The sequence below is a fragment of the Hoplias malabaricus genome, chromosome 5, assembly GCF_029633855.1.
Source record: "Hoplias malabaricus isolate fHopMal1 chromosome 5, fHopMal1.hap1, whole genome shotgun sequence".
Lineage (NCBI taxonomy): Eukaryota > Metazoa > Chordata > Actinopteri > Characiformes > Erythrinidae > Hoplias > Hoplias malabaricus.
In genome coordinates this window covers 32,718,282-32,746,228 of record NC_089804.1, presented here as the reverse complement: position 1 = coordinate 32,746,228, position 27,947 = coordinate 32,718,282, and the positions used below count along the sequence as shown (strand labels likewise).

The 27,947-nt window shown below is 42.8% G+C and overlaps 1 protein-coding gene across 1 annotated transcript in view; it reads right to left on the bottom strand.

The window, feature by feature from the left end:
* The window catches only part of cacna1sa (calcium channel, voltage-dependent, L type, alpha 1S subunit, a), a 110,625-nt gene that overhangs the window by 36,860 nt on the left and 45,818 nt on the right, over positions 1-27,947 (bottom strand). The window contains exons 6-13 of the mRNA XM_066672332.1: positions 19,175-19,380; positions 18,891-18,994; positions 16,616-16,761; positions 16,262-16,343; positions 15,043-15,203; positions 14,530-14,755; positions 13,873-14,080; positions 9,519-9,639 (exon numbers count right to left, since the gene is read on the bottom strand). Coding sequence (XP_066528429.1) covers positions 9,519-9,639; positions 13,873-14,080; positions 14,530-14,755; positions 15,043-15,203; positions 16,262-16,343; positions 16,616-16,761; positions 18,891-18,994; positions 19,175-19,380 — 1,254 coding nt within the window. The remainder of the gene's footprint in view (positions 1-9,518; positions 9,640-13,872; positions 14,081-14,529; positions 14,756-15,042; positions 15,204-16,261; positions 16,344-16,615; positions 16,762-18,890; positions 18,995-19,174; positions 19,381-27,947) is intronic.

Here is a 27,947-nt window from a genome sequence, read left to right as displayed (position 1 = left end):
AAATGTGGGAGAAGTTTATTGTAGCAAACATGCCTGATGCAAAGTCTCCAGAGTATCCATTTCATTGTACACTGAAATACTTTAAGGATGCTGAACAATCAGATGCAGAACAATGGTTGAGTCATCAACCAAAGCAAGTTGAATTACGTTCATGTTGCATAATTTTGGGACCACAAGGAGCTGCTATGAAGATAGACAAAAATGATTACTTGCATAAAGAGTTTGAGATGGGAAAAAGTGTACCACATGTGACTTTGCTGGTGTCTGAAGATTGTGAGCAGAAACAAATAGGTGAAATGATGGCAGAAGCAGAAGAAGTTGTCTTTAAACCGCTAAAAGAGAATCTTTCCATCTGGAGGAGTGAAGATCAGCGATTTATTAAGATTATGATTACTGCTCAAGGACAAGGACAGCCACAAGTCATCAGGATGGCACATGAATCACTTTACAATGAGAAGATGGATTCAAACTCTTTTAAAGAGGAAATCCTGCGATATATTCCAAAATGTTTATGGTCACAACATAGCACTGACATTGGATTTGTGAAGTCAGCTCAACCAGTGAAAGTTGAACTCCGACCAGGAACAAAACCTCCGTGGAAGCCTCAGTATCCTTTGAATGAAGAAGCTATCAAAGGGATCGAACCACAAATTGAAGGTCTTGTGAACGCAGATGTTCTGAAGATAACACAGAATCCGCAGAGTAATACGCCTTTGTTGCCTGTGAAGAAGCCAGATAACTCTTATCGTTTAGTACATGATTTGAGAGCAGTAAATGAAGTAGTAGCAGACTTTCCAGCAGAAGTGCCAGATCCACATGTTTTGTTAGCCCAAATTCCTCCGGATGCAAAGTATTTCACAGTATTAGATTTATGTGGTGCATTTTTTAGTGTTCCACTAAGTATAGAAAGTATATCCCCACAGGGATATAAACATAGTCCTCACATTTTCAATAAAGTATTGAAAGATGATTTAGTTGGGGTAGATCAGAAGTTAAAAAGTACTGTCATTCAATACATGGATGATATTCTTCTTAGTGCACCAGGTAAGGAAATAGGTCATAAACTAAGTGTAAAGATGCACAAACGGTTGCCAAGTTTTTGTGTAGAGAAGTCATAAGCAGGTGGGGACTTCCAGATCGAATATCCTCAGATAATGGGAAAGAGTTTGTGGATAAAACGGTGAAATTAATTTTGCAAAAATTGGTAATTAAACAGCGTCTGGGAGCTGTGTACCATCCGCAAAGTCAAGGGATTTGTGAAAAAATGAATGGTGTCTTGAAAAATCGGATTGTTAAAATCTGTCAGCACATGGGGTTAAATTGGATAGCAGCACTTCCATTAGCATTAATGGTGTGTCGCTCAAGTGAGCTGCGTGATTTACACATGACTCCACATGAGTTGATGACAGGCAGACAAATGCCAACGCCATGTTTGCGGACAAGTGGGAAAGGTCCAAGTTTAGCTCTTTTAGAAGATGACATGAGAGCATATGTTTCATACTTAGCTAATTTACATAAAAAATATCCACATACATTTCAGAAAAGCAAAGAAAAGAGGAGGAGCAGGAGAAGCTGGATGAGCAAAGGAAGAATACAGTGCAGCCTGGAGACAAGGTGTTTGTAAAGGTATTTACAACGCAGAGAAGGACCTTTTGAAGTTGTTCGCAGTACTGGAACGGCAGTTCAAGTGAAGGGGTCTCCAACGTGGTATCATTTATCTCACTGTGTTAAAGCACCAAGTGAAGAGGAGCCTTTCTCAAAGGGAGGAGAGGTTGCAGGTTCAGGAGAACCAAAAGAACATGGGGGAGAACAGGTTGAAAATAACATGCAAGAAACAAACCAGAGTAGATCTCCTGAAGAGGAGATTGTCCATGGTTTGGATGATGCTGATGACTCTGTGTATATTTCTGATGATGTCAGACATGACACAGCAGATTGTAAACGAGACAAAAAGTTTGGAGAAATTGAATTTCAATATGTAGAAACAGCAGGTCCCATTCCAGAAAGCAGTAATTCCATTTCAAAACAGTTCAGAGACTTGGATCAAGAAAAGAGTCCAAGACCAGTTCGGAAAAAGGTTAGACCTAAACGGTATGAGAACTAAAGAGAATGAAACTTTAAAGAATTTTACTTTTCCAGTGTCAAAAGTTAGTGAGGGGGTAAATGGATCACATCTAACTACACTAGTGCCTTTGATAATTTCAACAACGTCATCACCTTTCAAGACAGTGGTTAAAGCTAAATTAGGTAAAGCCGTTCATCTTCCCTGTAAATGTGGAAGATTTAATACAGGGAGTAATAGTCCTCCTGAGTGGAAAAATAGTCGTGGTGAAAAAGTGGTGTTAACAGGACCTGAAGTTGATCATTTGCCTCGTGACCAGGGAAAGTATCTTTTGTTTAATGCCTTTAGGTGGTTCAGAGTTAGAGATGATTGTTCAATTCTTTTATGTAATGTTACATGGGAAGATCAAGGGGAATACACTTGTACTTATTTGGATACAGAGCTTAAGTTTGTGCCATTTCAAAATGTGTGGAGAGAAGGGTACGTAACTCGTACAGTGATAGTGATGATAAAGGACCAGAGTGCTATTGAAGTTTTTACATCTACTAAAAGAGTTCAGGACCAAACCACTATGGCAATGACTTTAAATGTTACTAAAGAACTAATTAAGCCAATTACTTTAGCTTCAGAAATAACTAAAGGAAATAATGTAACAAATCAGATTACTACTTTAGATATGCCATTAAAGGAAATGAATAGTGCTACACTGCCAATGACTTCTGCTTTGGGTATATCTGAATCTATTACAACTGTTGAAAAGGGAAAAATAACAAGATCACATAATGTTGTAAAAGTAACCCAGACTCCAGAAGTAATGTCCTTTCCATTGCAGAAGGAAATAAACATAACACAGGGTCCAGAGTTAAATATAGAGCATGAAGTGAATATTAGGCAAGTGACTTTTGAAACCAGAAACCCAATGGAAGACATGGATTCAAATGGTTTAGTAACCACTGAGAAAATCACTTTAGAAGGGCAGAGAAGGGCAGAGAGTTTTTTGATTTTGACTGGACCTCTGAAGAAATGACTGAGCATTACCATGCATTACAGAAAAGTGAAGCAAAATGGAAAGCATATGGATTTGATTCTTCAGTGTTAAAAATCACAGACCCATGGGCAGCTAGAAATTTATGGTTTCAGCAAATAACCCATTCCATAACAATGAGTACGATGTCGACTGGTCCATGTGTGGTGAAAGTTCCATCACCAAGCACATGGCATTCAATTTTAGAGACAGTACCAGAACCACTGCATGCTATGTGTCAATCTTACGCTTTATCATGGTTGTTATATCAGCAAAACTCTGAAGAAGATAAAATAATGGCTTTATCAGTGCATTTGTTTAGACCTAGATTAAATTGTACTTGGTTGATGAAGTTGCCATATGTGAATTTCCTTGATCAGCATGAAAATCTACTGACAGCACGGCCTGATGCGATGGAAGTAAAATCTGTGGAGACTAAAGACGGTTTTTGTTCCAATGGTACTCACAATGGACAGGGGATGTTTATGGGAATATCTGATTGTGCTCGTTATAAGATGAATTTTAAAGAGCTTAAACCTAAGGATGTTTTGTTTAAAGTGAATTTTCATACACCAGATGGGAAACAGAGTAGAACATTAATGGTGCAGTATGACATTTTGCCTGTAAATGTGACTATATGAAATTTTAAGGATATTTGGTGGGTTTGTGGAGATAAAGCATACATATTTCTACCATATGGGTGGACAGGCTGTTGTTATATGGCAACATTAAAGCTTCCTTATGAGGTTTATACTCTCCAAAAAGTTGAAGCAACTGATGAAGGGAATTCTGTGAGAAGAAAGAAAAGGGAAATGGCTCAGTTTCATAACTTGGAAGCCTACCATTGGAGAATCAGTATAGGAGAAAAATGGGATATAGGATTATTCCCATGGTATGGTGTGACATTTTTAGCGGATCATATAGATAATATTACGTACACTTTACAAGGGTTTGCTAATGAAAAAATAAGAGGGTTTCAGTATTTGTCAAATACACAAAAAAGTCACAGATTAACATTGTTGAAACATGACATGGCTCTGGATTACATTTTAGCTAAGCAAGGAGGTTTATGTGTAGCTTTGAATCTAACAGGGGATGCCTGTTATACTTTGATTCCGGATAATTCTGATAATATGACTAGTGTTATAGAAGCATTGAAGCATATAAGGGAGGCGTTTGGTCCATCAAAAGGAGCTAGATGGTCTGTGAATGCTTGGTTATTGGAGAAATTGGGACCATTAGGAGCAATGTTGGCTCAAGTTTTTGGAGCAGCTCTTTTAGCAGTGTGTATAATGTTTTGTTTTTGTACACTGTTGTTAACTTGTGCAAAAGCTATGATTTTGAAATGGGTTGGAGTTGTAATGCCTGGAGATCAAGTACAGATGCCATTATTAAGTAGAACAGACTCAGACAAACATGAGGAGGAAATGTTGGAAAACAACCTGGTGGAAAGATATCCATTTTGAATATCCACTATTATGTATTTTACTATTCAATTTTGTCATTATTCTTTTATTTTGTTAGGTTTATTATTTAGTAATCAATTATAAAGATTGTAGGATGAAGTATACACTGTAGCTTATAAAACGTATTAATCCATTAGTATTACTATTATTAAAGTTTTATTTGATGTTTATTTGCATCTGTCGTTTTTGCAAAAGATACTGGCTGTTGTTTCTTTTTTCCAGAAAGAAAAAGGGGGGAAGATCACTGTAAGGGAGGATGGTTGTTCGAGATTCCTGAAATGCTACAAAGATCCAAAAAACTCAAAAGAGGACAATAAAACAGAAGGACTTTGAAACAGAATGGTGAAGACTTGCTGAAGCTCAATATGTCATCAGCATCACATCAAAAGACAAAATTGCTGAAAAGACAATATTATGTCATATGTTTCTATTGAATTGTTTATTATTAGTAATCTTTGATATTGATAAACCATTATATAAGTGATATTAAAAATTGTAACAACTGTTTATTATGAAGACTTATAGACTGATGAAATGTAATCTGTGTAAGTGTGTTGAAATCTCAGAGTTTTTTTTTTGTTTTATCGATGTTAGGGCCAAGGGGTGTGTCAGGTAGGGACAGGTCCACTGGAAGGTCCGATGGGTCAACCAGCCTGAATTTGGACATTGGTTTGATTTTATTTTCTGAGATTTTATATATATTTACTTAAGTCAACTCCCTACACATATAGAATAAATTTAATTGGACTGGAGTACAATTTTGTGATCACCTAGGCAGAGGGATCGTAGAGGGAATTTTTCCTGTCTAAAATGTTTGAAGGATTTTCAAGAAAGATGGCTGCCGGGCAGGTTTTTTCACCCTCACACTCCATGAAATTCTGTTACATCATAATGCAAGTGATGTTAAAATTGTGTGTAGGAAGGTATCACTTATTTGTTATGACATTTACATGTATGGGCTGCTTAATTTTACGAGACTTTAACAGTCTCGAAGGGAGGAAATTATGAGGTATATTTAATCAGAATGCCTCATAAGTGCAGTATTAAGGAATGTTCAGTGTTTTTTTTATGTTCAGCCATATGCTCTATGTCTGTGCTACACAGAGAGAAATGTTTAGGATAAGCTGTCAGTGAGGGCAGGAAACTATCAATTTTACACCCACCCTTAAGAACATGCAAATGTAAACTATCCTCTATGTTTGCCTTATTTGGAAAGGTGGGAGAAGCATATAGAGCAGGGGTCCGAGCCAGGAGGGGGGAGATGTCTCACGGGATCCTTAAGAACCCGTAAGACACTGTTTTGGTAAATAAAGATGTATTTACACTTTTAACCGTGTCTGCGGAGATTCTTTTCCATCACCTGTCTTCACAACACAGCAAAAGTTAACAACATTAGCATTTGGAAACTCTTTTGGCCCAACACACCCTGGAGGTGGCACCAGTCCTTCACAAGGTGACAAACATTCACACATATATAACCACTGAAACGGGTTAATTTCAAGGACCTCTGGTGTAGTTTACTCGAGGCACCCGGTGGCTACATAGAGTAAACTTTATTAGAGTATATTAAGAAGAGGGGCCATGTGCTAGAGAGAGCTACAAGCTACAAACAGCTCATGGTGAAGCTCCCTGAATGAAGTCCTTGCTTTGGGATAATCCAAGTGTTTTTATGCCCAGAGTGAGCAATATTGTTGGTTAAGATTCACAAATATAGTATGTTGGTTATCGATTTATTTTCAATGAAATGCCATGGTATAAGAAATTTACAGTATTATATTTATATAGAAGGACTTCTTTTTACTGGCTTTCAATGATCTCCATGGATGACCACTTTTGTTTTGGACCCTCTACACAGCAGAGGCTCAACATCTTCCCTTGCATAGGAATTAATTTCTCCTATCCTTGTTTTTCTCTACACTTATTCCAACAAACAATTATTTACCTATTTTGCAAAGCCTTCTACTGTGGGATTTGATGTGTATAATATGTGTGAATGTAAATGGTTTGTTTCCCTGTTTTATCACTGGATGTATCACTATTTATACATACCTACATTTACATTTACATTTATGCATTTGGCAGATGCTTTTATCCAAAGCGACTTACAAAAGAGGATCTAACATTCAAACTACAGCACAAATTATACAAAATACCTTACATTGAGTGCAATATGCCAGGAAGTATTAAGTGCATTAAAGAAAGACTTTCAGTGCAAAAGATATTCTCAAAAGAGGTGGGTTTTCTAGGATTTCTTGAATGTGGAGAGGGTTTCTGTTGCTCTGATAGTGCTTGGAAGCTCATTCCACCAGCGTGGTACCAGAGATGAGAATAGCCTCGACTGACCTATACGGGGGGTTGGCCGTGTTAGTTGGCGCTCCTTTGAGGAACGGAGAGGGCGGGTGCTAACATATGGTTTTAAGAGTCTATTGAGGTAGATGGGAGCAGAACCAGTGAATACTCTGAAGGCCATCAATATTGATTTAAATTTGATGCGAGCAGCTAAGGGTAGCCAATTCAGCTCAACTAATAGGGTTGTGACATGTGCTCTTTTAGGCTGGTTGAAAACCAGGCATGCTGCAGCATTCTGGATCATCTGTAGCGGTCTCACAGCACAGGCCGGAAGACCTGTCAGGAGGGCGTTGCAATAGTCAAGACGGGAGACCTATTACCTATTTCAGTAATGGTGTCTCCATCTGCATATAGTCAAAGTGACCAGCTAGGACACTCACTTCAGTTATCTATTTAACAACCAGGCCAAATAGGAAAGGTTTGTTACATATTCACTTACACCTAGTGACACTTTTGACACACCACACAGACAAGTCACCCAGAGCGGGGCTTGAACCCACAACCCCAGCCCCAGGACCTCAGAGCCTTGACTATATGCTGCGGCACCGTGCCACCTCTATGAAAACATACTATAATTATATTATTAGCACAACATGTGCCAAGATTATTAGTGCGAGAATTGCACACCACCCAACACTTGACCATGACCTGGGAGCAGTTATACCTAAGCCCTGGTTCCAAAAAACCTTATCAGGATAAGGGAAAAGCAGAGAACCAATTACTTCACAATGAAAAACAGCCTATAAATCCCCAACCAGAAAGATCAAACAAGGGCGCCCAGCAATTTCCAGCATCAAAAGGTCATCTCCAACAAAATGACCCACTAAACACTACATACAAAGTCCAACACCAAAGCATTCAGAAGAACTGAGTCAAACACCAATGCATCCAATAGACCCCAACCAAGAGAAACAGCAGCAACAACTGCAACACAACAATAATCCACATAATATTAATAAGTGCTTCTGAATGAAAGTGCGAGCGAGACCGAGTGGAAATGTATGCAAAAGCGAGCAAGCCAAAGTGTGCACGAGACCAAATTTTGACATGGAAAATCTTAACGTAACTTAATGTACTAAAACGATGATTTAGGAGTACCAATTTTTCTCAGTTACTACTGATCATAAGTGCTCTCTACTGCTGAACCATTTAACCTGTATCTCAAATGGAAAGTAAAATAAAATAGGTTAAACTATTTTCTTACCATTAGGAAACAGCTTAATGTGAAATAAAAATCAGTGCCTGAAGAGGCTTTGTTCTGGCAATAAATGCCATGAAGGGAAAGGCCTGTAGGGCCCTCTATTCAATCAAGAAACAATTCTCCAAGATCAATAGAACACTTAGAATCTGTCTGAAGATCATTGACAGTGTAATCAAGCCCATTGCGCTGTATAAAAATGAAGTAACACACTAACTCCCATTACAAACCTACACACTCTGACCAGCACTTCTTCCCAAACATCAGAATAAACCAAAGTATTAAACAAAGCAAAACTAATTATCTCAAATATTGGAAAAACCAAATTCATACTCAATATCTTGTTACTGTCAGACATGCGAAGCAGAGATGGATCCTCATCAAATATAGAGCGACCACACACTGGACATAGAGAGAGGCCAACACAGAAACACCTGGGGCTGGTTGCAAAAAACACCTGAAGTTAAGATTTTCCTTAAAGTCCAAGTTAATGTTTCTTTAAAATAAAATCGGTTGCACAAAAAACCCACAGTCTTTTCCTTAATGTATCCTTAAAATGTTCAGTTATGTATTTAAGTTTTTTTTCCTTATCTTTGTATTATCCTTTAAGGAATCCCTTAAAGTTCATTAAACCGTTGCACAAAACACCTTAGCAACGAGATTAAGGAAAACTACTTAAGGTACCTCTGATACCATCTTAACTGCAACATGGCTGAGTTTATGGCGATAAATGAACATATCCCGAGGTTGAGTGTTCCACGACTGGGAGAATCCACTTGATACGCTTAATGATGAGCAGTTGATTTGTTTAACCATATTGAGTTGGATCACACTACTTTCCTCAGCTGTGCTCTTCCTGCTGCGATGCAGTTAATGATTGTTCTTTCATTTTATGCTACAGGTATTTCATGTCAATAAGTCAACAGTGCCGCATCATTCACCGAGTTTAAAACACCCTCCCCGTCTGCTGAAGTTTGTGAGCTGGTACAATAGAGGTGATAATTTAATTTTATTGCCTCCATTTTAACTACTATTTAGAGACGCTGATGTGGGCAAACATGTCAACATTGTGCTCGTCAGAGGTTGAACAATCTGAGTAATTTACTAAATAAACGTATAAAATTATGCAAATTAGAAGCAACTGTAAGTAGGCAGAACTTGTATTTGAGGGATTTTGATTGATTTGACTGAAGTCTAGAAAAATAAATTAGCCTCTATGACTCAGATGGAAGCAAGTGTTGTGGCCTGGGTCACAGTGCCCCCTTCAGGCTGAGGGGGCTCCCTTGGAACACCTGCGATTTCTCTCTGCACACCTGCGAGTGCAGACTAGATTCAGGGCTTAGTCCGAGTAACAGAGGAAGCCCCGCGGGGGGTTCAGCCCAGTGCTCAGACCCTCAGCACACACAGCCTGAAGGATACAGTTCCCACACACAAACAGGATGATAAAGTAGATGCTGACCAGGATCCCCGGCATCACTGGACCTCCATGAGCCATAATACCATCATACATCACACTGTTCCAGTCCTCTCCTGTCAGGATCTAGAGAGAGAGAGAGTTTTTTTATTTTAAAAACAAATTTAGTTCAAGCATTCATAAAAACAAAAACAGTGAGTACACACAGTATGACATCACAGACATAATCATATTATCATCTATAGCATTTAGTTCCAAGGGCTACCGAGTATAAGCTCCCCCTCCTCAACACTACACAGAATTTAATTGTGACACCATTCCAGCTCAAAGACCTCAATGTTATTCATGCCTTTGTAAAAAACAAACTCAAAGAGAATCCTCGACTTTACAAACGACATTGTCACATCTTGACACTTTCTGGTTTGTTTTCCTCTTTCTATGTGGCTCTCTTTGTTGTTTTCCTATCCCTGCACATGGCTTTGTTTATGTTCATTCCTAGCTCCACCTTTGTTCCGCCTCCTCATCGTTTCCCTTGTTATCCGTTTCAGCTGTTTCTTGTTAAGTTCATGTATTTAAGCCCTCTTCCCTCACTTCCTGGGATCGGTCATTTTGTTCATTTGTTTCATTGTGTTGTCGTTTGGTCTCTTGCTCGTTTCATCCCCCATTCACGTAGTTTTGTATTTGCTTGCTCTGTTTCTAGTCAATATTGTTCCGTGTTTCGTGTTTATCTTCAAGTCTATTTGTTTTGTCATTTCTATATTAAATTCCGTGTTGTAGCGAGTGTGTCCGCCTTCCTGAATCTACTCATCACACCCCCGTGACAGAATGACCGATCCGAGTAAGGACACAGCTAGCACGGACTACCCGTATAGGAGATGCGTAATTCGCCGGACTCCGTTCCGCACAGGCCCCAAGGATCCGATGGAGGAGGCTTTAAGAGCGGCCGCGGAGTGGAGCCAACGGCTGCAGCTCATCTCCGGTGCGGTTCATTTCCCCCGAACAGAAGACTCGATTCATGAATCGAGTAATTGCTCCAGCGGGAATCGACGGAGCCGGAGGAGAAAACAGGCTGGAAGCTCCCCTTCGCTGGAGGATTATCCCCTCAGGTCCGGGGAAATTATTGGGGGGGGGGGGTTTGTGTAGGGGCTGTTAGCCTCTTACCGCAGGACAACGCAGGTGAGGCTAACAGTGGCGCACCTCTGAGGGAATCCCTCAAGAGTGCGCCCATCAGACCCCCTAAACCTCATAAAGCCTCAACTCGTGCTCGGCGAGCAGCACGAGCACCTGCCTCGTTGGACGCCTCAGCTCCAGTTTCCGAGAGCACGGCGCCAACGGCTGCTCCAGTTTCCCTAAGCGCAGCTCCTCCAGCCGCTCCTGTTCCTGGAAGGGCCGCACCTGTCTTCGTGAGCGCGGCACCTCCGGCCGCGCCTGTCTCCCTGAGCGCGGTGCCTACGGCCGCGCCTGTCTTCCTCAGCGCGGCGCTTCCGGCCGCGCCTGTCTCCATGGACGACGTCGCAGACTCCTCTGTTTCCATGGACGTCGTCGATAGGACACCAGTTCATAAGCAACGCTCTGCGCTCACTCCTGACCTCCAGGAGAAGCTTACAGGCCTCATGGCACGCCTGGAGCTCTCCTTGAAGGCGGCTTCCGCTTCTCCTGTCTTCGAAAGAGCGACGCCCGCCTCTTCTGTTTGTGGACGACGGCGCAGATTCCTCTCCCTCCGTGGATGACGACGTCGCAGATTCCTCTGCCTCCGTGGACGTCGTCGCACATCCTCCTGCCTCCGTGGATGACGTCGTCGCAGTTCCGCCTGCCTCCGTGGATGACGTCGTCGCAGTTCCGCCTGCCTCCGTGGATGACGTCGTCGCAGTTCCGCCTGCCTCCGTGGATGACGTCGTCGCAGTTCCGCCTGCCTCTGTGACTTTGGCTTCGGCCACTTTTGAACCTGAGACTGTGGCTCCGGCCGTTTCTGCCCCTGTGACTGTGGCTCCGGCCGTTTCTACGCCAGTGACTGTGGCTCCGGCCGTTTCTACGCCAGTGACTGTGGCTCCGGCCGTTTCTACGCCAGTGACTGTGGCTCCGGCCGTTTCTACGCCAGTGACTGTGGCTCCGGCCGTTTCTACGCCAGTGACTGTGGCTCCGGCCGTTTCTACGCCAGTGACTGTGGCTCCGGCCACTTCTGAACCTGTGGCTCCGGCCCCAAGGACTTCGAGGCCAATCCCCAGAACTGTACCCAGGCTGGCACCTTGGACAGTCCCACAGACACATGCCAGTCCTGGGAACCACCCAGTTGTATTAGTTCCTGTATCTGTCCCTGTTCTGGTTCCTGTCTCTGTCCTTGTCCCTGTGCCTTTGTCTGCCTTTCTCTTAGTTCCGGTCCCTGTCACCGTCTTAATGTCTATCCCTGTTAATGTCATGGTTCCAGTTCCCAGTTAAACCCTTTGTCCAGTCTCATGTCAAATTCCCTGTTAGTCCTCTTCAGTCCTCTGTCCAGTCACGTGTATCTGCTCCTGTTTTGTCTCAGTCCCCGTTCAGTGTTCAGCCCAAGGTCCAGTCACGTGTGTTTTCTCCTGCCTTATCTCCGTCTCTTCTTTCTACTTCTGTCCGATGTCCATTTAAAGTCTAGTTCCCTTTTTCCATCCTGAGTCTTTTCTAGTTTCGTTTTTTTTGTCTTGTTCTTCTGGCCCCCTCCTGCGCCAGCTCCTGGAGAGTCTCGTTTTTCGCGCTCCGGGAGTTGCGCGTCTTGGGGGGGGCGTCTGTCACATCTTGACACTTTCTGGTTTGTTTTCCTCTTTCTATGTGGCTCTCTTTGTTGTTTTCCTATCCCTGCACATGGCTTTGTTTATGTTCATTCCTAGCTCCACCTTTGTTCTGCCTCCTCATCGTTTCCCTTGTTATCCGTTTCAGCTGTTTCTTGTTAAGTTCATGTATTTAAGCCCTCTTCCCTCACTTCCTGGGATCGGTCATTTTGTTCATTTGTTTCATTGTGTTGTCGTTTGGTCTCTTGCTCGTTTCATCCCCCATTCACGTAGTTTTGTATTTGCTTGCTCTGTTTCTAGTCAATATTGTTTCGTGTTTATCTTCAAGTCTATTTGTTTTGTCATTTCTATATTAAATTCCGTGTTGTAGCGAGTGTGTCCGCCTTCCTGAATCTACTCATCACACCCCCGTGACAGACATGAACTAAGATAAAACCTTGTAATCAGAACTGTTCTCCATTTTGTTTCTCCTGGATGTATAGATCGCTAGTTTAGCTTGATCCATAATGAAATTAAGCAGTTGCCACTTAACACGGTCTTTATAACGAACACCCCAAACAAAAGAAGAGTCAATTTCCTACATTTCAAAAATAAAAACTAAAGCATGTTAAAAAGCCTTGAACAATTTAAAAAACGGTGAAAGATGGATTCCCTGAGACCACAAAAAGCACACATATTACTGACTTCAGGATTAAAAACAGAAACAAAAGAATTGACAGCCTGTCCTTCAGTGATGGTTTTAGCGTGAAGTAGGGACCTTAGCCCTAGCACAGAAGCAACATTCTGGAAATCCCTGACTCATTCACCAGGTCCTGCAGTGTCACTGTTCCGGAACCACAGAGCATCAAAGCAAGGCCTGGTACACATCACATATCTAAGCAAGCCCGTTTTACTATGGGCTCCTCCAACAGCCAAAAAAATTAGGCAGTTGTCTCCACATTTTATGTGCATGCTCACAGAGAGAGAAAGAAGCCACTGTTAAAATGAGCGCCTGAAATATTCTCAAATTTAGGTCTTAAAGTGAGCCCAACAGAAGAAATAATTTATATATTTTTTTAACATTTGCTGACAACTATTGTTGAACATTTTTGGCACTAAATCCTTCAAGAAAACAACTTAAGAAGAAAGAATGTTTTTTTTGGTCTGACAGAGTGGATTAGTGCTAACTGAATCTGAACTTCAGTTCACAACAGCTGGACAAAAAGGAAGAGATAAAGACTTCACACACACAGCAGGACAAGATAATAAAGCAAGATGGTGTGTGCAAGTGTTTCAGTGTAGTGTGCAAGTGTTTCAGTGTAGTGTGCAAGTGTTTCTATAGTGTTCAAGTGTTTCAGTGTAGTGCTTAAGTGTTTCAGTGTAGTGTGCAAGTGTGCCAGTGTTTCTATATAGTATGCAAGTGTTTCAATGTAGTGTGCAAGAGTTTCAGTATAGTGTGCGAGTGTTTCATTGTAGTGTGCTAGTGTTTCTATATAATGGGCAAGTGTTTGTGTTGTGTGCCAGTGTTTCAGTGTAGTGTGCAAGTATTTTAGTGTTTTGCCCTAGACAGGCTCCCATATTTCTATTTGTGTGTGTGTTGTGTGTGTGTGTGCGTGTGTGCCTGGAAGACGGTGATCAGGGCCTGGGGGAAGTTGTCGAAGTTGCTGCGGTGGATGTTGTGATGAGGAAAGTTGAATTTTCCTCCGAACACCTGCATCCCGAGCAGAGCAAAGATGACAATGAAGAGGAAGAGGAGGAGGAGGAGGGATGCGATGGAGCGGATGGAGTTAAGAAGAGACGCCACCAGGTTACTGAGAGAGGTCCAGTACCTGCACACACACACACACTGACATATCTGATTTCTTATACATTTTCAGAAAAGATCATCTCTTTTTTCATTTTCTCAACATTTTGCAGAACAGAACAGTTCCTCGTGCACAAAACAAGCTGTGGACAACAACACTGGAGTTCAAAACATTTGGAGGAGAAAACTACCAGGGCAAATCTGTTATGTCAACCTACACAGGGTGTAGTGGGGGTGTAATGGGGTTGTAATGAAAGTCTAGTGGGGTGTAGTTAGAATATAATGGGGTGTAATGAGGGTGAAGTGGGGTATAATGATAGTGTAGTACGGTGTAGTGAATGTGAAGTGAGAATGTGGAAAAGGTGTAATGGGATGTATTGAAAGTGCAGTGGGGGTGTAGTGAGAGTGTAGTGGGGTGTAATAAATGTGAAGTGTGGGTGTAGTGGGAGTGTAGTGAGGCTGTATTATTGTTACTTGGTGACTTTGATGAGGCGCAGCAGGCGTATACAGCGCATGATGGAGATGCCCATCGCTGACATCATGCCCAGTTGGACCAGAACCAGCTCAAGGATCCCCACCGATACCACGAAGCAGTCAAACCGGTTAAACAGGGACATGAAGTAGGATGGCAGCCCCAGAGCGTACATCTTCACTAGCATCTCCACTGCAAACAGCCACAGCAGCGCCTGGTTACTGCTCTCTGTAAACAAACAAACAAACAAACAAACAAACAACACCATAAACCATGAAGTAAACAACACTGCAAAAAGCCACAGCCGTGCCTGGTTACTGCCCACTGTAAACAAACAAACAAACAACACAGTAAACAACACCACAATCAGCCACAGCAGCACCTGGTTACTGCTCTTTGTAAACAAACAAACAACAAAAAAACATAGTAAACAACACCACAAACAGCCACAGCAGCACCTGTTTATGTCTGTAAACAAATAAATGAGCAATAAAAAATTCCATTACTAACAATACCTTGGAAATGTGTGAGGGAGTCGGACTGGTTGTGATGCTCTGTGGCAATAACAAGGGTGTTGAAGAAAACGAGCATAAACACCAGCCAATAGAAGAGTTTAGACTTCACCCAAACTCTGCATTTTCTCCGGAAGAACCTGTTCCACCGCCGAGCCTGGAGCCTAGAACCACACAAAACCAAACAGTTACACAAAGGACCACAAAGCTACACACAGAACCATAAAGTTACACACATAACCACATCGTTACACAAAGGACCACACCATTACACACAGAACAACACAGTCACACACACAGAACCACATTGTTACACACAGAAATACACAATTACACACACAGAGCAAAACAATTGCACACAACCACACAGTTATACACAGAACCACACACTGAAACACACTGTTACACACAGAACCACACCCTTACACACACAACCACACGTTACTGTAATGAAGGGCCGCTCAGCCTTTGACTCGAGCCCAGGTCACACAGAACCACACAGTTTCATATGGAACCACACAGTTACACTCAGAACCACACAGTTACACACACTGAACCACACAGTAACACACAAACAGAACCACACAGTTATAAACACAACCACATAGTTACACACACAGAACCACAAGTTACACACACAGAACCACAAGTTACACACAGAAACACGTTATACATACCACAGCGTTATACATCAAACCACATTGTTACACACACAACCACACCCTAACACAAACAACCTCAGTATTACACATACAACCACATTGTTACACACACAGCCACACGTTATACACACAACTGCATCATCATACACAGAACCACACCATTACACACAAACCACAATGTTACACATTGAAATACACGTTACACAAACAACCATATTGTTTCACACACAACCACACCCTAACACACATAATCACCACATTACACACACATCCACAGTGGTACGCACAGAACCACAGTGTTACACACAGAACCACAGCCTTACACACAGAACCAGTGTTCTACACACACAACCACACCTTTACACACAGAACCTCAGAATTACACACAGAACTACCCCATTACACACAGAGAACCATTCCATTAGACACAGGAAACCACACTGTTACACACAGAGAAACACACCGTTACACACATACACGCCACAGGCTATGGTTCTGGGGATCTAAGGATAGGGTGTTGGGGGCTTGGCGGACTGGTGTATTATGTAAGTGTTTCCTACACGTGGAACATGACCCTGTTGAGACCCTCAAGCTCGTACAGACTCTCAGTGTCTGAACCTCCCTCCCGCTGTGGCAGCAGCCCTGAGGGAAACAGGACAATAGATTACTGATAGATAAAACATTAAAAATAAATTATTTATTCCAAAAAAATAAAATAATTGAATCAAAATTCTATTTAAATTGAAAAAAATCATGCTATACTTTTTAAATTTTGAATGCACTGTTGTATTTTTCAAAGTTCAATCTCAAGATTTGAACATTTAGTTTCAGATTTTTTTTCAAATTAACAAAACTTTTGATCCTAATATAGCTCCATACATCCCTGCCCTCCTCTAATTGGTTGGCGCCAGTACCTTGTCTGTCCTGGTCAGTGTCCATGACCTCGGCTTGTGTGATCCACTCCATGTAGCCTTTTAGGTCCTCATCCAGCTGCTGCCGCTCACGTAGCTTCTGATACTCTCCGCTCCGGGAACTCTTCTCCCGCTCTTTAGTGAACTCTCTTTATATACACACAAACACACACACACACTCCATCCATATCACAGTGATACTCTCCACTCTCTGAACTCTTCTCCAGCTCCTTGATGAACTCTCTACATCGCACCCCTGTTGAGCTGTTGTACGCTTTGTGTAGTGTAGTGGAGTATGGACCGAATAAAGAAATGGACAGTTCTGAATAAAGACTCTCCACTCTGAATAAGGACTTCTTAGGAGAGGACCCCACATTCCACAGAATGCGTGTGTGCAAAGACCCTGCAGTCCCCCCCACACACACACCCACCTAATGCCTGCATCAAAGGACGCCTGGCCACGGCCCCTTCCTCCCTTCAGAAACGGAAAGATAACAAACCAGTTTATGATGCTTTTAGACCAAAAGAAGAACAAACAAAGTTGTGAAAACCGGACTCTTTATGGCTGTGGCGCCTAAACGGCGAAACGTTATCTCGTGTGAAACTCAACAGATGGCAACGCTGACTGAACTTGAGTTGACCTCCTGGTAACCCATCCGCACAGGACCAACAGCATGGACCAACAGCGACCCCAAGTGGACGTTTGCGAAATCGTGTTTCGCCCTACTGACTCCTAAATGCACACAGAGCGCAACGAGTGTTCATGAACATTGTTTTATGCAAATATGTATTAATGTCAGCCCCTTTTGTTGTCCTCAGATGAACGTCTACCAACCAATGAAGTGATGTGTATTACTGTTTCAATCATGAAAGAAAGTTTCTGTCTCTAATTAAGAAAACAAATTAATATCTTCTAACATAATATTGTAGTGGGATGTAATCATAAAGTACCCAAGATATATATACGGAGATGTTTGATATTAATAATCCAGGACACACATTATGCTATACCACAAGTATGTATAGGTAATTTTTATGTTATTCAATTTTGTGTATACGTGTATCTTTTCTCTCTCTCTCTGAAACGTGAAACAAGTCACGTGAGACTCAGACCCAGGCTCCAATCAAAGGAAGGATACCTCCCAGTTGGGCGTGACCGCGCCACCTCTGAAAAGAGTGTGCCCGGATCACGCCGGTCTCTTCTCTCTGTTCTCTTCTCTCTGCTTTTGCTCTGACTCTACGCTCGACTCTTTGCTTTACTCTCTCTTACACTCTCAACTCTGCTCTCTCTAACTTCCGAACTTTCTTCAAGCGAAGCTCTTCCTCTTCCTTACGTCGATGAAACAAAGACTCTAAAGGACCTCACTCAGCTCCCAAGAGACGTCTTGCGCCAGCTAGAGTGTGAAAGAAAAATTACCAGTAACGTCGAGTCACTCCAAATAATCCTTTGTTCTATTTATTGTGTTTATGTTTTATCGCCCAATCTAAGTTTAATCTCATGACTTATCAAAGCAGGTGAAGCTTATTCGTGGCCAGAATAAGATATCACCCCTAAGATTAGTTGATAGCGGATACATTAGCGTTATAAGCCGACTTCTGGGGGCACCGCTTCTGAAACTCGAGTAAAGGACGGAACAACTCTGAGGCGCCCCCCCACTCAGGGGAAAGACCAGCCAGGCCTGCAGTCCTCCGTGAAGGGAAACTCCCGACTGACGTCACCACGTCTAAGGCCAAGAGTGTCTGACTCAACCTGGAAGGAATCCCCTTTCCAGCGAGCCTACCTTCAACGCGGGGAGGACAAGAAGCAAAAACCCGGAGCACGGAGGTTAAAACAGCGGGACCCGACAGCTCGGTGAAAACGGCAAAAGAGTAAGCAAGCAAAACTTCACTCACTTTTCAGAAGCTGGTGCCTAATTAAGTCTCTTGATAAATTTATACATTAATTAAAACCTCAGTTAGCAACACATTAGTCACAAGTCCTAGCGCCTAGCTTATTTTTAAATTCGAATTGGCTTCACCTGCATTGATGCCGTGAGATTTTGAGATTATGCTATGTTAAGTAAATATTCTTTTGTTAATAAATATTTCCATTATTTGAAATCACAGTGTGTGCAGTGCAGTATATCACGGTGTATACACAACATACACTACAGTAGCGTGGATGTGTGCGGAGCTGTTGTGTGTTTAGTGTAGGGATGTGCGTTGAGCTGTTGTGTTTTTTCATAGAGTTGCTGTGTATTTCATGTAGAATTGTTGTGTTGTTGTTGTTGTGACTGACCCACAGAGGACACCTAGAACCATATTTAAGATGAAGAATGACCCCAGAAGAATCAGCGTCACAAAGTAAAGCCACGGCCATTCCATCCCCACAGCATCGTTAACCTACACACACCCACCCACACACACACACACACACACTTGTTAGCACATCTAAAATAACAACTGATTTGTCCATGAATGAGCATAGGTTATGAATGTTAAAGAGAGAATCCCAGGTGGATGTGAGGCGTGTTACCCCCCCGAACCCCTGCAGACTGATGTTGTGAATGTGAGGACACTAACCCAGTAGAGGACGTCAGTCCAGTCCTGCGTAGTGATGCACTGGTAGACCGTCAGCATTGAAAAGCCCAGATTGTCGAAGTGTGTGATTCCATTGTTGGGTCCGGGCCAGTCAGGTCGGCATTGTGTCCCGTTCACTTCACAGCGTCGACCATTCCCTGCCTCTGCACATGGAGACGCCTTCTCATTCTCCACTGTCGCTATGCTATCTACACACACATACACACTAATATATACACACAGTAATACATGCACAGTAATACACACAAACACGCAGTAACCACACACACACACACACACACACACAGTAATACAAGCTGTTGTATGATGAATATGGTTTCCTTTTTCTCATAAAAGATTTGATTTTGACTTTAATCTTCAGAAATTTAGCCTGGTCACTCTTTTCTCTTTTTCTCGAGCTTTATATAAGATTTCTAGTATGGAGAGAGGAATCATAAAAATGACATTTAATTCTTATTTTACAACAAGGCCTGCTCCTTCAACGGAACGTGGAATGACACAGTAGCGATCAAATGTTTATCTTTTCTGAGACTGCGTACTCAAGGATTCTTAAAACTAAAGGATCTAACCTTCCTTAATTCCCATTTGTTTATCTCTCTTGACATGGTATACATGTTGTAAAAACAATTCCAGTTAGACAAGCAAATGTTGGAAATATAATAATGTGTTTAAAATGACATTTTAATTGTGATACACCAGCATATCCTTATGGCAGCTATATTTGCCATTTGGTTAAGAATTGTGTAAAACTTTGATTTGTCTGAATGATATTATTTTTGTATTAACATAAAATCTTTTATATTGCCTCCTAGTTAATCTCTCTCAAATGTAATCAACTTGTTGTAGATCTTGAAATAACTATTCTCATGTGAGGAGTGCATGTAGGAAGATTGTATAATATTCCAGGGACATGGAAGTTGTGGGTTCAAGTCCCACTCCAGGAGACTGTCTGTGACGGTCTGCTCCGGTTTCCTCCCACAGTCCAAAAACACATGTTGGTAGGTGGATTGGCGACTAAAAAGTGTCCATGGTGTGTTTCTGCCTTGCACCCTATGATTCCATGTAGGCTCTGGACCCACAACAACCCCGAACTGTATATGAGGTTACAGACAATAAAGGATTCAAAGATGTCATGATTTTGGCCATTCACTCATAAAGTCTTTGCCACACCAAATGTGGTAAATTATATGTGATGTCATCACTTCAGGGAAGATCCAGCCTGACAAACCACTAAAACCTCCAGTCAGATTAACAATTTTTCTCCACTGCATAAACATAATTCAATCTATGCACATAATTTTGAAAACTTGAAGTTCATGTATCAACAAAATGACTCTAAAACTGCTAAGCTCCAAACACAATTACTTTTTTTTCACCGAAATATCACACTAAATCCCAGTTTTACAAGCCTCTAAACACACACAGCATCATTTGGGAAACTTTGTCACCTGGAAACAAAAGAAGCCTCTTGCTGCAGCCTGTAGGAAGGTGGAGTTGGACATCCAACTACGCCCCCTCCTTACGCCAGATGCCATTCCCAGATTCAGTACTATTTTTGTGTCAGAAACTGTGCCTTATTCATATATATAGTGCAATTTTTTGAGGTAGTGTCCCAAAATTGTTCACTACACTCCTTAATTCAAATAGAGAAAATTTCAAAGAGAATCAGAAGCAGTAGTATCATAGATAAATATGCTTACAATGTGTGGCACACCTTGTATGTGATTGCATCTAGTCATATGCTGTTTTGTAGACCTGGTTGTACGTCCAGTTATGTTTATCTTTTTATTATTTTCATGATTCACCAGTGTGCAGTGGCGACTGTTGTTACAGATAGTTTTGTGTGTTTTTTGCTTGCTGCAGAGTCAATTCTTTTTTATTACTGAAACATAAATTTTTAAATGATACTTTTCATCTTGCATGTAGGATCTAAGTATTTTTTAAAAGTAACAACTATTCTGTAATAAGAAGAATGAGAGTTTCTAACACTTATTTTAAAGAATGCTTTTTTCTGCTAGTTATACATTTCTAGGTAAACACTTATTAAAGGAATTCTATAAGTTGATGGCTTGAATTTGTGAAATAAAAGTAAATATTGACATATATTTTCATCAATTTCAAATTGTGTACTTAAGCACTTTTCACCTATGTGTTTTAGTGGGTGAAAATATGTTTGCAAATTGTGTTTTAATAGGTGAAAAGTGCTTAAGGTTCTGCAAAAAGGGTGAACCTGTTGTGACTAACTAGGTGAAATGTGCTTATGGTTCTGCCTGTCACAGTTGATGGAGGATGAGCACGCACATGCAAGGAATATTTATTTAACCAAAACTAAGGCAACACAACAAACAGAAAACAAACAGGAGCAGGGAGGCAAGAAAACAAACAAGAACTCAGTGGAACATAACTAGAACAGGAACATAACTGTGAACTGGTGGTAATGTGTAAGACAGCAGACAAAGAAACACATCTACACACAAGAACCGACCCGGGAACACTGAAACAAAGGGACTAATTATATATATATATATATATACACACACACACACAGGCCACTGTCAAGGAACACCTGGGGACAATAACAAGAGGGCAGGACTACAAAGGAGACTCTGACAAGAGGGCGGAGCTAAGGCGGGACTAGGGCGGAGACAGGAAGAATAAACAGAGCCATGTGCTAAAAGAGCAGATGGTGGGGAAAACAAACACAGGAAGTGACAGATGCCCCCTCCAAAACGTGCAGGAGAGGAGCATGGAAAACAAAACAGACCAAGACAAGACAAGGAACCATCAGGAGACAGGACTCAGGACAAGATAGGAACAGACACAGGAAGTGGAGCTGGGGATTTGACAGGGCCAGAAACAAGAGACTGGACATGGGACAGGACAGGAGCCAGGACTAAGGACTGGAACGGACTAGACAGGAGTAGAAACACAAGACTTGACAGGTGACAGGGGTTGTACATTGGACGGGAATTGAGACAGAATAGACGCATTAAACTGAGACAAGACTGGGGACAGAACGGGACAAGAGACAACAGGCTGGACAGGGGCAGGTGACAGGACAGGGTGCTTGACATTGGACAGGACACTGGATGGGAACGAGGACTGGACGGGTGACTGAACTTGAGGCAGGACTTGAGACTGGACAGAGGGTTGAAGCGGGAACTGGACTGGAGACTGGAGAGAGGGGTTGAAACGAGGACTGGACTGGAGACTGGAGAGAGGGGTTGAAATGGGGACTGGACTGGAGACTGGAGAGAGGGTTTGAAACGAGGACTGGACTGGAGAGGGGTTGAAATGGGGACTGGACTGGAGACTGGAGAGAGGGGTTGAAACGGGGACTGGACTGGAGAGGGGTTGAAATGGGGACTGGACTGGAGACTGGAGAGAGGGGTTGAAACGGGGACTGGAGACTGGAGAGAGGGGTTGAAACAGGGACTGGAGACTGGAGAGAGGGGTTGAAACAGGGACTGGAGAGAGGGGTTGAAACAGGGACTGGAGAGAGGGGTTGAAACGGGGACTGGAGAGAGGGGTTGAAGCGGGGACTGGACACTGGAGAGAGGGGTTGAAACGGGGACTGGAGTGGAGAGAGAGGTTGAAACGGGGACTGGACTGGAGTCTGGACAGCGGGTTGAAACAGGGACTGGACTGGAGAGGGGTTGAAGCGGGGACTGGACTGGAGACTGGAGAGAGGGGTTGAAATGGGGACTGGACTGGAGAGAGGGGTTGAAACGGGGACTGGACTGGAGACTGGAGAGAGGGGTTGAAATGGGGACTGGCCTGGAGACTGGAGAGAGGGGTTGAAATGGGGACTGGACTGGAGACTGGACAGAGGGGTTGAAACGGGGACTGGAGACTGGACAGAGGGGTTGAAACGGGGACTGGACTGGAGACTGGAGAGAGGGGTTGAAACAGAGACTGGAGAGAGGGGTTGAAACGGGGACTGGAGAGAGGGGTTGAAACGGGGACTGGACACTGGAGAGAGGGGTTGAAACGGGGACTGGAGAGAGGGGTTGAAACAGGGACTGGACAGAGAGGTTGAAACGGGGACTGGACTCGAGACTGGACAGAGGGTTGAAACGGGGACTGGACTGGCGACTGGACAGAGGGTTAAAACAGGGACTGGACTGGACTGAAACGGAGACTGGACTGGATTTGGCTGGGGAACAGGGACCAGGACATTTACAGGGACAGACACAAACACAGTGAAAGGGACTGGGACAGAGACAAATGCAGACACAGGTAAAGGGACGTGAATAGAGACAGGAACCAGGACAAGAACAGACAGGGGAACCAAAAGAACAGAAGGGGACCCAGGATTGGTAAAAGTCTGTGGGGAAGCCTGAGGTACCAGCTTGGGCACAGTTCTGGGTGTAGTGTATGTTGTTTTTTTTTTTTATCATACACCGTGATATATATGTAAATATATATTTGAAATATATATTTATATATTGTGTTTATAGCGTTGACCTTATTCAAACTCTTATAATTACTGATATTTGACTAATGATAGCAATTAAAGTTTATAATTGGCTTAAGCAATTAAAACGTTACTAATTAGTTTGAGAATAAATAATAGTCAAGCTAAGTGAGATCTTCAGGATTTTCAGAGATTTTAATGAACAGACTGTACACACTGTAATTTCAAATAATGAAGATATTTATTAACAAAAGGAAGGAGGATATTTAATTAACATAGCATACTCTTGTAATATCACGGCATCAACGCAGGGGAAGCCGATTCAACTTTAAAGATAAGCTAGGCACTATGACTTGTAACTAAAATGTTGCTAACTGAGGCTTGATTACGTATAAATTTATAAAGGGACTTAATTAGGCATCAGCTTCTGGAGAATGTGAGAATTTTGCTCGCTTTCTCGTTCGCCGGTTTTTTCCGAGCCATCGGGTCCCACGGTTCGATTTCCGTGCTCCGGGTTTCGCCTCTCGTCCACGCAGCGCCGTTAAAGGGAGTTCCTCCCGGGGTGAGTTAGAAGCTCTCGGCCTCAGGCGTAATGGCGTCGGACGGGTTGAGTTTCACGGAGAACCGCGGGCCTTGCTGGATTCCTTGAGGAAGGGAAGGCGTCTTCAGAGTGGTCGCCTCGTTGCTCAGTTCTCCAGAAGCAGTGCCCTCAGAAGTCAGCTTATAACGCTAATATATCCGCTATCAACTAGTCTAAAAGGGTGATATCTTATTCTGGCCACGAATAAGTTTCACCTGCTTTGATCACTCGTGAGATCAAACTTTGATGGGCGATAAAACAAAAACACAATTAAAAGAAAAGAAAGTATTCAAATCATTCGACGTACTCGTAGACTTTCTCACACTAGCTAACTCAAGACGTCTCCTGGGAGCTTGGTGAGATTTCTTCAAAAGTCTTTTGTTCGTCGTCGTGAGGAGGAGAAAACTTCTCGCTTGGAGAGGTTGGAGCTTGAAGAGATAAAACAAAGAGAACGCGTGCAGGCGTTCAGAGCGGAAACGAAGTTAAGAGTCAGAGAGAGAGCTTAGAGCGGAAGTTAAGAGTGTGAATTTAGAGAAAGAGAGAGCGAGTGAATGAGTGGAAGTAGAAGTCAGTGAAAATGAGCCGACATCCTCTTTTTCAAAGCCAGCGCGGTCACGCCCTATTGGGAGGTATCCTTTCTTTGATTGGATGCGAGTCCGAGGCTCACGTGACTCGCCTCCCGAAAGAGAAAAGAGGGGGAAGGTTTGGATCAGAGATTCAAACAGAAAAGGTAGAAATTTCGTGTATCGAAATTTCTTATACATGTTAGTAACATATCACAATGAGTGTCCTGGATTATTAATATCAAACATTTACATAAGATTTTATCTTGGGTACGTCGTGTTTACGTCCCATTTACAATATTTTTTTTAGAAGATATTAATTTGTTTTTTCTAATCAGAGACAGAAACTTCCTTTCGTGATAGAAACAGTAATACACATCATTTCATTAGAAGGTGGACGTTCATCTGGGGACACAGAGAGTGACATTCATACATATTGCATAAACATACTTATTAAAATTTCATTAAGTCCATTATGTATTTAGATGGCCTTAGGCGAGACGTGATTTCGTAAACGTCCACCTGGGGTTGCTGTTGGTCCATGCTGTTCGTCCGGTGCGGATGGTTAACGTGAGGTCACCCCGAGTTCAATCAGTTTGACCATCTGGGCTGTCTGTTTAGTGGGCTCGAGATAAGGACGAGACATTTAGGTGCCATTGTCATAAAACGGAATTATAACTCCCCTCTTTGTTTGATGTCCTTTTGGTCTAAGAGCATCATAAAGTGGATTTGTTATCTTTACCTTTCTGAAGGGAGGAAGGGTGTCGTAGCCGGGCGTCCAGGTCCGTCTTTTGATGTAGACCTTATGCGTGTGCGTGTGTGTGGGGGGGACTGCAGGGTCTTTGCACCCCCGCGGTCTGTGGAATGTTGATTCTGTCGCAGACGAAGATCCTGGTCAGAGAGGAGAGTTCCCCCCTCAGAATCTTTCATTTCTTCATTTGATTTGATCAATACTCCACTACAGGGGATCGGCCCCGAAGTTCTTGGATCCGGCCTACGGACATGACTTGAAGCAGCCAGGGCCACAGTCACAGGTGCAGAAGCGGCCGGGGCCACAGGCATGGGTGCAGAAGTGGCCGGGGACCCCGCCATCACAGGAGCAGAAGCAACAGAGGTCGCCGCCATCACAGGAACAGAAGTGGCGGGGGACGCCGCAGGCACAGGAACAGAAGCGACTGTGGACGCCGCCTTCTCTGGAGCAGGAGCGGCCGTGGACGCCGCCTTCTCTGGAGCAGGAGCGGCCGTGGACGCCAGCGTTTCTGGAGCAGGAGCGGCCGAGGACGCCGCCATCTCTGGAGCGGGAGCGGCCAAGGAAGCCGCCTTCTCTGGAGCAGGAGCGGCTGGAGGCGCTGTGCACACTGGAGCAGCAGTGTTAAGCAGTCCTGCAACGACGTCCACGGAGGCAGGAGGTCCTGCAACGACGTACACGGAGGCAGGAGGCCCTGCAATGACGTCCACGGAGGCAGGAGGCTCTGCAACGACGTCCACGGAGGCAGGAGGCCCTGCAACGATGTCCATGGACGCAGGAGGCCCTGCAACGACGTCTACGGAGGCAGGGGCTTGTGCTGCTCGCAGGGGCAGGTGCTGGAGCTGTTGAGGGTTCAAGACGTCCAATGAGCGCATTCATGAGGAAATTCATGAAGTCCCTTGACCAAGGATCCTCATGAATTAGCCTCACCTGTTCTGCCCTGAGGTACGAGGCTAACAGCACCAACCGTCAACACCCCCCCAAAATCCTCCCCGGACCTGAAGGGGCAGTCCTCCGGCGAGGGGAAAACTCCAGCACGCTGCTTCCGCCGACTCCCACGCCGTCAGGATAAGGAGGACGGTTGTGTCTCCAGCACATACCCGACTGGCTTGCCAGGATCAGTGCTAAAGGGAGTCCGCCTAATAGCACACCTGGCCCATGGGTTTCTCGCTATGTCCATGTTTTGAGGTCGGTTATTCTGTCACAGTTGAAGGAGGATGGGTACGTACACGCAATGAACATTTATTTAACCAAAACTAAGGCAACACAACAAACAGAAAACAAACTGAAAGGTGAAACCTCCCACCTGTATACAGTTAGTCTACCAAACGTTGGCAATAAAACAAATCAAGATCATAAATATTTTTAAAAAACATTGTACAGCATAATAATGAATAAGAGACATGAAAAAAAGCTGTCAACACGTTAAGAGGTAGGTTTAAATTAAACGCTTTAAAGTGCTTCTTCAAAAATTCAAAGTTATATGCATATTTCTGTTGCTACACAGTGCCTCTTGAACATGCCAGCGTTATATGTGCACTTATATGCAAAGTACCACACAGTGCTTCTTTAACATGAAGGAATTTAACAAATTCAATTGGGACTTTGAACATTTGTAAAAGTATTAAAGAGGCAGGATGTTTCCTGCATTTTGCAATAAATACATTTCTTTTGTGACCTTTTGGTATTTGCCCTTGTTTTTCCTTGTAGTGCATCTCATTGTTTTTTTCTACATACTATGTTAAATGGGTCACATTTGTGTTACATTATACATGTAGTATTTTAAATGCTGATTTGGGACAAAGAACCCTACACCAAAATGAGGAAAAAAAATTGATTTTCCACAGACACATGCATTTGAATATGTTACATGGCCCCATTAAGCAAAATCATTCATATACACGTTTGAGGGTAGTTTTTTCAATTTGTTTTATCAGTGTTTATTTGATGCTCTGGAATAGATATGCATATAATTGCTGTGTGTAGTGTTTTAGTGAAAGGAATCAGTCTTGAGTTGAGAGAACATGGTCTTAAGTGCTGTGTTTCATTTTGTCAGAGATTTGTGGCTTTTTGACAAAGTAATAAATCCTTTTATCTTTGTGTTTAGAGTTTTGATAAATGGAGCCAGGTTTCTGGACATGTTTTTAAACATTGGGGAAAAACTTTATTCCTTTTTTTTCAGGTTTGTTTTAGTGTTTTTATTACAGTTTTTCCATAATGTTTAAATATATTTCCAGAAACTTCATTTATTAAAACTCTAAACACAAACTCAGAAGCGTTTTTTACTTTGTCTCATTTTGGTGAAGTGTGGCCCAGGCATCTGCTTTTTGGATGTATATGTAACACAAATGTGACCCATTTTACGTAGTAGCAAAACAATGAGAAACACTACAAGGAAAAAAATTGCTGATACAAAATGTTCACAAAATAAATTTATTTATTTCAAA